The sequence below is a fragment of the Odontesthes bonariensis genome, chromosome 1 (assembly GCF_027942865.1).
Source record: "Odontesthes bonariensis isolate fOdoBon6 chromosome 1, fOdoBon6.hap1, whole genome shotgun sequence".
Taxonomy (NCBI): Eukaryota; Metazoa; Chordata; class Actinopteri; order Atheriniformes; family Atherinopsidae; genus Odontesthes; species Odontesthes bonariensis.
The window spans coordinates 19727956-19741407 of NC_134506.1; the positions used below are offsets into that span (position 1 = coordinate 19727956).

The following is a 13452-nucleotide window of genomic DNA, read 5'->3' on the forward strand; positions in this document are numbered from 1 at the left end:
AAGAGATGATGAATTCACACTGATGCTAAATGCTTATATTGTTATAGCGGCACTAATATCGCAAACTGTTATTCATTCCTCCCGCAGGGTTGAATTGAATTAAATTTGTGTGATTGAGCAGGTAGTGAAAGTGGTGTATATGTGTGTCTATTGCAACCCAGTGAAATTAACCGCCACCTCTGCTCACACTCATGTTACAGAGAAACCAGGTCCAGAGAGGAAGCGCATTAAGAAGGAGCCCACTAACACCCGGAAGGCGGGCTTGCCGTTTGGAATGGGGATGCCAGGGATCCGGGCCGGGTACCCCCTCTCTGAGCGGCAGCAGGTGGCCTTGCTCATGCAAATGACAGCTGAAGAGTCCATCAACAGTCCAGGTGCGTGCTTATCATTTAGACCACGTCTTCTGGGGACTGGTGGCGGACAAGGAAAAGGGGATGGGAGTGTAGAGAGCCTATTATGTAGACTGTGTGTGGGAGAGCTGTATAGGTGGGCTAAAAGTGAGGCAGATGGGAGATGAGTCATAGGGTTGTTTGTTTTGGTTTGTTTTGAGGATCTTGAGCGTGTCGCCTGCTGGTTTTTGCCACATCTCAGCCACAGCCTGCTTGTGGAAAGAATCAGTTCTGGGCCTTTGGTACAAGCTAATCTACATTAATTCTCATTACAGCAACGATTTAAACATATGCTGTCAGTGTTGTTGTTTTTTTCTTCTGTCAAGCAGTGACAGCTAAGAATCGGTTAATGTGTTTTTCTCAAATACGGCATGTGCGGAAATGAAAGTAATTTTCCCGTCGGTATTGCATTATTGTGAAACCGATGGTGCAGTCTCAGCATTTGAGACAAAAGACGGCAGACGGCTGAATGCAAAATGCCTTCGAGGACTGTTCTTGTTTACTTGTTATCAAATATCCTTTTTTGCTTTGAGATGATAATTCAATGAAATTGCTCATGATCTCTCAGATTTTTGGTAGACAAAGTAATTTTATGGAAATTTATTAGATGTCTAGATTACCACTCTGGTTGCAACCTTGTAATGACTTCTTTTTTTTCTTGGAACTGACATTTTAGATGGAATAAAATTAGCGAGTGCAGACACTTTTATTTATATGTTGATTATTTTCTTGTATGCCTGGAGACATGGACATAGATTAAGTGAGTGTGTTTCATATATCATTCGGAACAATAGCTGTACAAACTCGATAATTTAAATGTGATAAAGGCTCGAGTTTAATCTTGCAAATGTGATAAAATAGGCTCAAGTAAAGAAGGTCCAGTCTCTGCTGCTGATTGTTGGAGCATGATTGCCCCCTTCTGGCTGTAAGCGGCTGAGACGCACGTTCCTTTATAGCAGCAGCAGAAGTCAACAAAAGACATGATCAGAGCATGACATTGTTGTGTTCAAGTGAAACATCCATCTTCTACTTACAGACACAACACCAAAGCATCAGTCACAGTCCGGTCTGGGTCAGAAGGGAACGCCAAACTCTGCATCTAAAACCAAAGACAAAGTGAATAAACGGAACGAGAGAGGAGAGACCCGACTGCACAGAGCAGCGATCCGCGGAGAGGTACGCCGCATCAAGGAGCTCATCAGTGAGGGAGCTGATGTGAATGTAAAAGACTTTGCAGGTGAGAAGGCCTGTTGTTTATGCTGTGCTGTAGCTGGATATACCCGCTCATACACGGTAGACACTTCTAACACAGCAAGCTTTCCTGTGTCCAGGCTGGACTGCACTGCACGAGGCATGCAACAGGGGGTATTATGATGTGGCCAAGCAGCTGCTGGCAGCGGGAGCAGAGGTCAACACCAAGGGTCTGGATGATGACACCCCTCTACACGATGCTTCCAACAATGGACATTTCAAGGTAAAAGAAAAACAAAGCATAGCCAGCTCGTGTTTAGATGCTCTCAGCACTGCTAACAAGGCGCTGACGAGTCAAAGAACTTTCGAGAAGGCAAAATTTCCTCAAACGCTGAAGTAATCCTGCGAGGCCAGTTGGTGGCACTTGCGTTCACATTAATGAAACGTCATAATACAAGAGAGGAACATTCTGAGCATGCCTACAGAGCTGGTTCTCCATCTGGGGTGACTTCAGTGCTAAAACAAACTTGGAGCTGTCCGTTTCACCTCAATAATATATCCAAAATCCTTCGATTGGCTCTGATCCAAAATCATTGTTCACGGTGGACTTTGAACATCAGACACCGTGACCCAAAGTGATATTGGGCCAGCAGATGTCTGAGGGTTGCTATAAAGTGGGACAGCCCTGCCAAATGTAGTTGTTAATGTACACTGAGCCCAAGCAAAGCTGATCGGATTTAGGGAAACTGGTATATAGCCGCCATTGTTGTTAAGGTTTCGAATGAATGCACAAAGAAATTGCGGGCATGCATAAAGTAGGCTGAGATGTCATAATTCTCCCAAAACCACTGCTTACTGTGTGCACACCGATACAGTGAAAATAAAGCATTTAAAAAATCTCAGCTTTTCTGTCCTAAAACACCACTTTTATGTGGCTGAGAGCTGCAAAGGCTGAAGAAAAAGTTTGTTTTGTGAAACATCCCTGTCAATATGGACAGTGTCTTAATATTTTCTTTCATTTCAGGTTGTCAAGCTACTTTTACGGTATGGAGGGGACCCACGTCAAAGCAACAGGAGGGGTGAAACGCCACTGAAGGTTGCCAACTCCCAAACAATGTTGAACCTGTTGCTCGGGAAAGGCACTTACACCTCAAGTGAAGAAAGTTCATCAGGTTTGTTGTGTTAAATCTCCCCGTCCATGCGGCTGCTGTGTGAAACGCTAGCGTATGTGGCTTTTCAATCGTGTGTTGATTTCGCTTGTGTTTGTGTTCCACAGAATCTTCAGAGGAGGAAGATGCGCCCTCGTTTGCGCCGTCCAGCTCTGTCGATGGCAATAACACGGACTCTGAGTTTGAGAAGGGCCTGAAGTTAAAAGGGAAAACCGCAGACCCTCCTAAATCTGCCGTCACGCCCGTCAAAGATGAATACGAATTCGATGAGGATGATGAGGAGGAGCGCGTCCCTCCTGTAGACGATAAACATCTCTTGAAAAAAGACTTCAGAAAGGAATCCATAGTTAAGACCAACAGCTTCATCTCTATACCCAAGGTGGAGGTTAAAACATATTCCAAAAGCAACTCGCTCACACCAAAGAAAACCGTCAGGAGGATCATCTCTGACAGTAACAGTTCAGACGAGGATGATAGGACGTGTTTCACACCAGCGCCCACGCCGCGGCAACAAGCCCAGCAAACAAATGCCAAGACTAGAGACTCTGGCAGCCTGAGCTCGAAACAACAAAAAGACAAGAATAAAGTCAAAAAGAAACGAAAGAAGGAGAGTAAAAACAACGTCAGTAAAGAAGTCAGATTTGGTAAAGTCAATGACAAATTCTGCACATCTGACTCTGATTGTGGTGATATGGAGAGTGAGGACGACAAAGGCTCAAATAGTATAAAGGACTCCTCTACGATGAACCTTAAAGAATCCCCCGGCTTTAACGCATCCTCCTCGTCTTCCCACGGAAACTTGAACTCTCAGAAACAAGCGCCGTCGTTGGCAGAACAGCATCCAAAGCAGTGGAGGACAGATGGCTGGAAGACGGTGTCCTCTCCTACATGGTCAGATGTCAGTTCGCTTTCAGATTCAGTCAGAACACGACTTTCCAGCGAGTCCGACTACTCCTCTGCTGACTCCAGTGTGGAGTCAATAAAACAAGTGAAGAGGAAAGCGCAGGAGAGCAAAAAGAAAAACAACAACGTGCACAGCAACACCGTAGACAAGAAAAACTCTGACCTTTATAAAAACTCCATTGCAGAGAGTGCCGCCTCCAAAACTGACGTAGATGGTAAAGTCCTGAAAAAGCATAAAGCGAAGCACAAGCATAAAAATAAGGAAAAGGACAAAGCTCCTAGTTTAGTGCTGAATCAAGATATGAATGAGAAATTTGTCAAGAGCTTCTCTTTTGACTTTGATGATTCAAGGCAGAAGTCCTTAATTGTCGAGTCTGAATCGACACCTGAGAGCAAAGTCAAATTATCCAAACACGAGAAGGAGCATTCTAAAAAGGAGGACCGGCTTCTGAAAACAAAGTCTGAGGATAAGGACTGGTCTTCTGGAAAAGACTCGCAAAGATCGGCGAAAGAGGAGAAAAACAAGAAAACAAAGGACTTTACCAAGGACAAGACCAATAAGGAGGAGAGGGAGAAGCCTGTCAAATCTGACAAGGAGAGAAATTTCAAGGAGAAGGAGAAACCCAAGGAGGAGAAACAGAAGGCTCACAAAGAGGAGAAAAAGAAAAAGTCCAAGGAGAAGTCCTCCTCAAAGGCTGACAGGAAAAGTGAGCAGAAAGAGGAAAAACATCTAAAAGTGGACAAGGAGAAAAACATCAAGGAGGAGAAGGAGAAATGTAAAAAAGACAAAATCCTGAAGGAGGAGTCCGAGAACGATGGCTACGACATTAACAACCGGTTCCTCAACCCGGAGGACACGAAGCTGAGTGCATCAGATGACCATCATGACAACTGGGGCTCTGAGATGTCCTCTGATTCCTCCCTCTATGGAGATGACAGCTGGGACGCTCCTGTCAAAGAGGTCAAAGAAGTCAAGGAATATAAGTCCAACAACACCGTTAAGCTCATCGTTGAGACTGTTAAGGAGGAGACGAGGAGGAAAGACAACAAAGTCAAGGACAAGAAATCGGATCACAGTGATAAAAGATCTGAGAAAGAAGCTACTTCTAAGAAGAAGGACAAAGACTCCTCGGAAAAGACCAACGAAAAGAAGAAAGACTGGTCGGAAAAACAAAAACTAAATTCTGGCCACTCGGTTGACAAAGAAAAGAAGCGGAAAGAGTCCACGGACATAGTCAAAGACAAAAAAGACAAGGATTCCCTGGACAACAGCAGAGATCGTAAAGACCCGTATGACTTTATCAAGGACAGAAAAGACCTAAAAATCAAGCAGGAATCTATAGCAGATGAATATGGCAGCGACACCTTCTTTAAAGACGTTGATGGTTTTGGTAAATCTTGTGATATCAGAGAGCGAAACCACTCTGGAAAGGAGAAGGAAAAGAAGAGTGAGGGAATGGAGAAGCGAGAAAAGACTAAAGCTGACAAGCACAAAGAGAAAACAAAAGACAGGGGAGTTGATCAGGAGAAAGACAAGAGTGAGCGAAGCTCCACCGAAAAAACTGTCAAGGGAAAAGATGCAGACCGGGGCACCAAAGACAAGAAGGAGGGAGCCAAAGACAAACACAAAGACTCTCACGGCAAAGACAAAGATCGAAAGATGTCTTCAGAACAGACGAAGGACAAGAAAGAGAAGGCCTCTCTCGACAAACATGCGGATAGAGAGAGGGATTTCTTGGAAGTAAAGAAAGAGGAGAGAAAGACTGAGAAAATCCGGGAGAAACCTTTTTACGAGATAGACGACATATTCACTGATGAGAGTGATGATGATGATGATGGGGATGGCTACAATAGAGGGGTTGTACTTGGGTCAGACTCCATCAGAAAAGAGTCGACACCTGATAGGGATGAGCTGGATCATTTCCCCTCGGAAAAAATAAGAAAATCCTCTGCAGAGGCGAAACATAACACAGACAAGGCAAAGGAACACAAGGAGAAGAAGAAAGATAAGGCCATATTCGACACTGGTAAAGAGAGGAAAGGCTCCCTGGAGAAACACAACAAAGACAAAAAGGATTCAGTCGATGTAAAACATAAGGAAAGGAAAGATAGGATGTCATTGGACTCCAATCAAGAAAAGAAAAACAAGCAGAAGCTGATGGACAAAAGGGACACGAGTGAAGAGAAGACAAAGAGCAAATATAAAGACAAGCAGGACCACTCGAAGGAAAGGAAGCTCTCGAAAGGCAGTGGTGAGAATGAGAAGTCCCTCTTAGAAAAACTAGAAGAGGAAGCTATGAACGACTACAAGGATGACTCCAATGATAAGAACAGTGAAATATCCTCAGATAGTTTCACCGATAGAGGTCACGAGCCAGTCCTCACTAGTTACTATGAGCCCATCAGCCTGACTGATATCTCTGAGGCCAGGAGAGACTCCCTGTCCATATCTACTCCACAGGATAAGTTCAGAGAAAAAGAGAGGCATCGGCATTCCTCGTCCTCATCATCCAAAAAGAGCCATGACAAGGAGAAAGAAAAAGTAAAAAAGGACAAAGGAGACAAGCGTGACAAAACTGGGGAGATCAGAGAGTCCTACAGCCGTAGAGAGAGCCTGCCGTTCGAGAAGGAGCCCATGCCTCTCGAGGCAGACCCTTACACATTCCCATTCGGGGGTAAGGGAGACGGCGAGGACGACTTTGACAAAACATTGGAATTTGAAAAAGAGATGTCCAAAAAGGACAAAGAGAAAGCAACTGGCATCATCAGTGACAGGATGAAGGACAAAAAGAAAAAGGAGAAACACAAGGAAAAATTGAAGGAGGAGAAGAATAAATACATTGATGGCTTTGGGGCATTTAAACACTCCAAAGAGGATGTGAAGTTGGGGTTGAAAGATAGTCCCCAGGTCACTGTTCTGAAAGACCGGTCAAAAGAACAAAGCCCTAAATTTGATTTGAAAAAAGACCGAAATCGGGACACGCTGGACAAAGACAACAGAGTAGATCACAGTAAATCCAAGGCCAAGGACGAAAATGAAAAGCTCACTCAGGCCAAAGACACGGTGCGGAAAGACAACCGTCCACGTGAAAAACTGCTGGTGGATGATGAAAATCAAATGACAAGTTTTGGTCAGATGTTGAGTCTCAGAGATCAGGAGATTGGAGCACGCCTCAAGAAACAAAAAGAAAAAATGAAGCAGATGGAGAAACTGAGACCCAAGTCAGGGGACCTTAAGCTCAAAGACAAAGCCAGGTCCACAGAGGAAGTACGGAAAAACCGCAGTGAGCTGTCATCAAAGAAATCCAACAGCATGGAGGCTGGCCTAAAAGAGAAGAAACTGAAGGATGTGGGTCTCCCAGCTCAAATGATGTCTCCAGGGAGGAAGTTCCAGCCTACTGACAGTCAGAATTCAAAGGATTGGCTGGCTGGCCCCCAAATGAAGGAGAATCTCCCCGCTTCTCCCAGGCCGGATCAAAACAGGCCAACTGGTGTTCCCACACCAACATCTGTTATCTCCTGCCCCAGCTTTGAGGAAGTTATGCAGACTCCACGCACCCCATCCTGCAGTCCAGAGGATTACCATGATATTATGCTGGATGGGCTGGACTGCCAAAACTCCTCAGCCATGACCATGTCCATGAATGCCTGCTCCCCATCCTTCTTTGAAAGGTAAGGTATTCAAACTTGCAAGCATACTGCAGGGTTACTCTTGTGGTCGTTTTGAGCATCTTGTAATCTACTTCGTGTGGCTTATTTTCTAATATTTTGTCTCTCTGCAACACCCAGCAGGTACTCCAACTCTCAGAGTTTCCAGGAAGGCACCTGTCCTACACCTGCGAAGAACCTCCAGCTGCCGCTTGTCAGCCGTTCGGCATCATCTGATGTCCGCAGACCTCTGGAGGACGAGTTCAAAGCGGAGGCTGACAAGTTTCTTCGGCAGCAGAGTGATTCGGCCGCCGAATTTGACCCGTCCTCTTCCTCTCAACCCCTGGAGGACAAATCGGCGACAGTGGATAGGTTGGAGTGCTTGTCACCACCCTATTTCTCCCCAATGAGAATGTTGTCTCCTCGCCGGGAGCCGGCACATCCAACGGCAGATGTGGCAGCAACATCTCTCGATGTCGCCGAGGGTAACGAACACCTTCCTGAGAGTGTGTTCAACAGTTTCTTGCCAAAACCTTCGACACCGGTTCACAGACCAGATCCCCAGGAACCGTGCTTTGACATCGCAGCACCACCAACACCAGCTCCTGCTGCTTTGCCAACCCTGGATATCGATGACATCTCTGAGCCTCTCCACAGTGAGCCAAATCTGGTCCTCTCAGATCTCCCTTCTGTCACAGAAAAACAGGAGCAGGAAGAAGAGGAGGATGAAGAAGAAGAGGAGGAGGAGGAGGACGATGAGGAAGAAGGCGATATAGATGAGAGAACTGATGGAGACCACTGTGATGTAGAAGAGCCAGAACAAGCAAGAGATCTGTGTTCTTTGTCCCCTCACGTTGAGGACCCCCTGAGGAAGAGCTGGCCTGCAGAGTCCCCCGAGCGGCAAGAGCCAGAGGTCCATCAGCTGTCCCCGCCACACTCTGCACCAAACCATGAAGAGAACTGTTTCAATCACAACATGGTTTGGAATCCTGATGTGGACCTCAAATCGCCCGGCAGGGAGATTGAGGCTGCCGTCTCTAAAATAACCAGCCCGTACTCCCATTCTGACAACGACATGCAACCCCTGCCTGTAGATCCCTCTGTCACCTCCCCGTATGCTACCTGGAATAGGTGGCCAAAAGAGGCTGCGGTCGACTTTGATGAACAGAAGGAGGCTGTGGCTGACATCCCCTCTCCAGAGAGGCTCGACACAGTTATGGATGGGGAACCCAACTATTTAAACACCTCACTGTCCTCCAACAGGCTGGAGTCCTTCTTCCAGGACTGCAGCAAGCCTATCATAGAGGATGGGCACCAGATGGATGCAGAGTCTTCCTGTGTTGAACCAGACAGCAGACCAAGCACACGCAGCTTCAGCGATACCCCTGATAGTCACATAGTCCCAGCCGTGGGCCCTGAGCCTGTGGTGCCTTGGGCGGATCCGTTTCCTGCTGATACGGATGAACTGGACGACCTGGGACCGTTCTCTTTGCCTGACCTACCGCTGCCTGACAAGTCAGAGGAAGCCGAGCCACGAGACTCTGAGCTAGCTGACCACAACAAGATTGTGCCGTCCCACATTAGACACAGCATCACAGACAGCGATGACCCGGACATAATGGAGGTAGACCTACCCAGCCTGTCCAAGACTCCGTGCCCTGCTAATGACCTCAGTTTAGGAGAATCAGCTGTACCGTCACCACATAAGACCTTCCAGCAAGAGTTGGAGCCCGAGCCTCAGAGTGTGCCCACCAACAGCTCTCTGTCTCTTAACCAACAACAGCACAGCATTTTAGAAAGACAACTAGCATATGGAGGACCTCATGAGTCCGATCCCAATATGCTGTATTCACCTGTAAAACCAGATGCTTGTCAGCAACATCACATCCAGATTCATTCTCTCACCGAGTCATTGCAGTTACCCCTGGATTCAGTGTCTGCTGTGAAGCCAGAGGTGAGGCAGGGAGAGATGCCTGAGATTGTAGCAGAATCTGCGTCATGCAGTCCTCATCCTCAGCTCACTGTGCCAGTCACCCTTTCCAGCACAGCGGAACCACCAGACACTCAGGAGCCCACATCCAAGCTAATGCCGGTTACCCCGGCCACTGTGCCCACCACTGTAGATGTCCACAAGAAGGTGGAGGACATCCCTCAAAGAATAACCCGCAATCGCGCCAAGAACAATCCCTCTGCTGTCCCTCCTACCTCCACCATAATAACCTCATCTGCCGCTGCCACGCCTGTGACGACCAGCCCGGTGGTGAGCATTAATCCAATCCCTACAAGAACCCCGACACCCACCTCAGTCTCTTCCTTCTCAGCCTTGAAGAAAGATAAAGATTCTGGGCTGAGCGTTTCCTCCGCTGCATCCAATTCATCCCCAGCAGCATCTGTAACTTCTTCTGTGACACCTGCAGCTGTGGTTCCCAGCAAAACACCGAAAGGTCGTCCCCTCCCAGTGGACGAAGAGGACTCTCAGACTCAGCACCCCCGGAAGAGGAAATTTCCACGTTCTGCCGGGCAGCAAGTCCAGGTGCAGCTAGTAAACACGGCTATGCAGCAGACCAGAGAAATGATTCAACAGACTTTAGCCGTTGTAGTCAATGCCATCAAGCTGGATGACATTGAGCCCTACCACAGCGACCGGTCCAACCCTTACTTTGAGTACCTGCAGATCAGGAAGAAGATCGAGGAGAAGAGGAAGATTCTGTGCTACATCACCCCTCAGGCCCCACAGTGTTACGCTGAGTATGTGACCTACACTGGTTCTTACCTGCTGGATGGCAAGCCCCTCAGCAAGCTTCACATCCCTGTGGTGAGTTCTGCTCCCTTTACAGTATCTCTTTTAGAACAAGCTAAAGTTGGTGAGCAGGTTTCAAACTGTTAGGAGTCAAAGCAAAGTTTGACAGCAAAAAAGCAGAAGACGTGTACATGGAAAGTGTTTTGTTTTTTTTTAAAGATAAATACCATATTGAAATGCCTAAGTAGCTATATAATGGTATGTTGTGTTTTTTTGCTCATCAGATCGCCCCACCTCCATCGCTGTCAGAACCTTTGAAGGAGCTCTTCCGGCAACAGGAGGCAGTAAGAGGGAAGCTCAGGCTGCAGCACAGCATAGAGCGGGTAGGAGATGTATACACTCTGGTCATTTGCATGTTTTAAAACGCCTCATTTATTCTCCAGGATTCTGAATTCACTCGTTGCTCAAACATTCTGCCACGCACATGCTCAGTGAACGCTATGAGCTTCTCTTTGATGACAGATCAAAGCCCTTTTTAAAAAAAAAAAAAAAAAAAGAATACAAATGCAAGTGAAATCTGCATAGTCGTCTCCACTCTTAGGTTGAGCCAGAGTGAATTGCAGACCCAAATCTGTTTCATCTCTGTTTCTAACGTAATAACAACCATTTCTGTAGCACACGCATGGCAGCTTTGTTGATGACGAGCCTCAAAATGACGCCTCAAAAACCAGCCATTCATGCTGATGTTCTGCCTCATGACTAATGGTTTATTTTCACTCTGCTGTGCTTACTGTTCACAGGAGAAACTCATTGTTTCATGCGAGCAGGAGGTCTTAAGGGTCCATTGCAGAGCAGCAAGAACAATAGCCAATCAGGCTGTGCCATTCAGTGCCTGCACCATGCTGTTGGACTCTGAGGTGTACAACATGCCATCTGAGACCCAGGTAGTAGATACAGAAATGCATACTGGAGCCTGAAGTCTGCATCCACTTATAACCTGATCCATTGCTTAGTCTGTACTGAAAAGTTTGTCCTTTCTTCTCAGGGTGATGAGAACAAATCCGTGAGAGATCGCTTCAACGCACGCCAGTTCATTTCCTGGATACAGGACGTGGACGATAAATACGACCGCATGAAGGTACATTTTGTCACTTTGTTACGATTCCTTTCTTACGCAAAGACATTTCCGCCACAATGTGGGTGCGTTCCAAGAGGATTTATGCTCTGCTTTTCTTCCTTCAGACATGTTTGTTGATGCGGCAGCAGCACGAGGCAGCCGCCCTCAATGCAGTGCAGAGGATGGAGTGGCAGCTGAAGGTGCAGGAGCTGGACCCGGCGGGGCACAAGTCCCTCTGCGTCAACGAAGTGCCGTCCTTCTACGTGCCCATGGTCGACGTCAACGACGACTTTGTCCTGCTGCCTGCGTGACACACCAGTGCTCACAGATCGAGATCAAACTCCGTCTGAGTCACTTCTTCAAAAAGACTTCGTTGAACAGAACGAATGGAAAGGGCTAGCAAGTTGGAAAGGGGACTTTCTACAGGAAAAAAATTATATTCTCTTGAAAAGGAGTGAAGATGAAAAACTTGCTCTTGATTCCCTTCCGTGAAGAAGGAAAACATGTTTTTACAGGAGGAAAAGAAAATACACAACTTGCACTTTCATCCTCAAAGTTTTTACGCTTTTGTTTGATCAGAGTGCGAGAAGCAGAAACAGTTTTTGCTTTGAGGCTCTGACGTCGGGACGTGACTCCTCAGTGCTCAGTTACGGTGAGACGGGGGACAGAGATTTATTTTCTGCGTTTGTTTTTGGCCCCTTGCCTCAAAACCCACCGCCACTGGGAGGATGTATCAGAGAAGAGCTCTCCCAACAGCAGCGTGGTGCCTGTCCTGAGAGAGCCCTTTAGAAGCAGGGCGGCTCTTGGTCGGCCAGGAGATGTGGACCGAGTCCAGCGAAGACCCGGCGGTAATGAAAGGAGCCACGGTGCATCATGTGGGTCTTCGATGGCTTCAGGAAGCCTGAAGCCGGCACCGATGGGTTTTTTGGGGGCTGCAACACCATTTACCGAGAGGGACACCCTCTCTGTTCTTACTGCACAGGGCAGTAGTGAGACAAATCCTGCAGCAGGTCGGAACGCAGCGGAGAGGTTGCGATGTGTGCGCGCGTCAGGGCCCGGCGTCTGAGAGGAAGAGACTGACCCTGCGGCCTCTCGGCCTGGCTTCACAGAGGAGGACGAGCACAGATCTCTGAGGACAGACCGGAGTGTTCCTCAGCGACTCCGCTCGCTCCGCCACAAACACATCGGAGCGCCATGGACTGCAAAAAACACCACAGGACAACCAGAACAAACAAACCTAACGAATGTCGATATTCAAAGAGACTATTGAGAAAAATGAGTGGTTTGGCAGGAGGAGAGAAATATTGTTTTTGTCTATTTCTTTACTTGGGCATTTCATTGTTTCTGAGGAAGTGACTTGAAACACTACAGAGCCAATATTAGTTTAATGGAAAAAAACAAACAAAAGAAAACAAAAAAAAAAGTTGTATTCCGTAAATTATGTACAGTTTTTATATTCGTTAACCAATGTACTCTTGCTGCCTTCTAGATAATTTATTTTGCCACACATTACTGCACAGTTGTAAATAACCTATGTACTGTAATATCACTCAGTTAAGTGTAAAGAAGAAGAAAAAAAAACAGAAAAGAAATAAAAAATTATCTTTTTATGTACAGTTCACTTTTGGGCAGCACTTTCCCCTCCCCTTTCATATCCAATGGGCCAAAACGTGTGCACGATTCTGTCGGTATTTGAAAGACTCTAGTGCACGGTCGTACGATCCCATCTCTAGATACAGTCAGCTCACCCTGACGTAAGTCGCCGCAACACAAACGGGAAAAACTCTTCTGGATTAAACCGAACCGCCACACAGCCCCTCAGATGTAGCAGAATAGTTGTTGAGGATTTATTTAAAGTATAAACAGAGAAATATTATTCATTGCTTTACTACACAATTATATCCGAAAAAAAATTTTGAACCAAGAAAATGCCTTTTTCAGTGGGGAAAAAAAACAAACAAAAAAAAGGAGATAAGAAAATCGTACTCATCGTTGGGCAAAGTCACATATATGGGTGGGGTGAACGTCGGAGAGGTGTCTTTCACACGCGAAACCGTCGCAAGTGTCGAATGTTTTCAGATTTCTTTTCTTGCTCATCTATGATTTACAAAAATAATTGGAAGTGATTTCCAGTTTTCGCGAAACATCAAAGCGCGGGTCTTTCACGGCTCGTCCCGGCTTTACGTTGAATAGAGTTGTAGCCACTGAAAGGACTCCCGACGCGTCCTTCTGTCTGCGCCCCTTCGCCAAGATGTTTGAAGAGCAGCCCGTTCTCATCCAAATCTCCCCACTGGG

At 46.6% G+C, this 13452-nt stretch overlaps 1 protein-coding gene across 3 annotated transcripts in view; it reads left to right on the forward strand.

Moving 5' to 3' along the window:
• Window positions 1-12778, forward strand: part of ankrd11 (ankyrin repeat domain 11) — a 103163-nt gene extending 90385 nt beyond the window's left edge. For 2 of the 3 annotated variants that reach the window (XM_075454271.1, XM_075454423.1), the window contains 10 exons: window positions 201-374; window positions 1426-1626; window positions 1721-1863; window positions 2605-2752; window positions 2857-7324; window positions 7442-10115; window positions 10325-10423; window positions 10841-10984; window positions 11086-11178; window positions 11283-12778. In XM_075454271.1, coding sequence (XP_075310386.1) covers window positions 201-374; window positions 1426-1626; window positions 1721-1863; window positions 2605-2752; window positions 2857-7324; window positions 7442-10115; window positions 10325-10423; window positions 10841-10984; window positions 11086-11178; window positions 11283-11468 — 8330 coding nt within the window. In that variant the 3' untranslated portion in view covers window positions 11469-12778. The remainder of the gene's footprint in view (window positions 1-200; window positions 375-1425; window positions 1627-1720; window positions 1864-2604; window positions 2753-2856; window positions 7325-7441; window positions 10116-10324; window positions 10424-10840; window positions 10985-11085; window positions 11179-11282) is intronic. The other variant, XM_075454348.1, reaches the window with a different exon arrangement.
• Window positions 12779-13452: the final 674 nt, after the last annotated feature.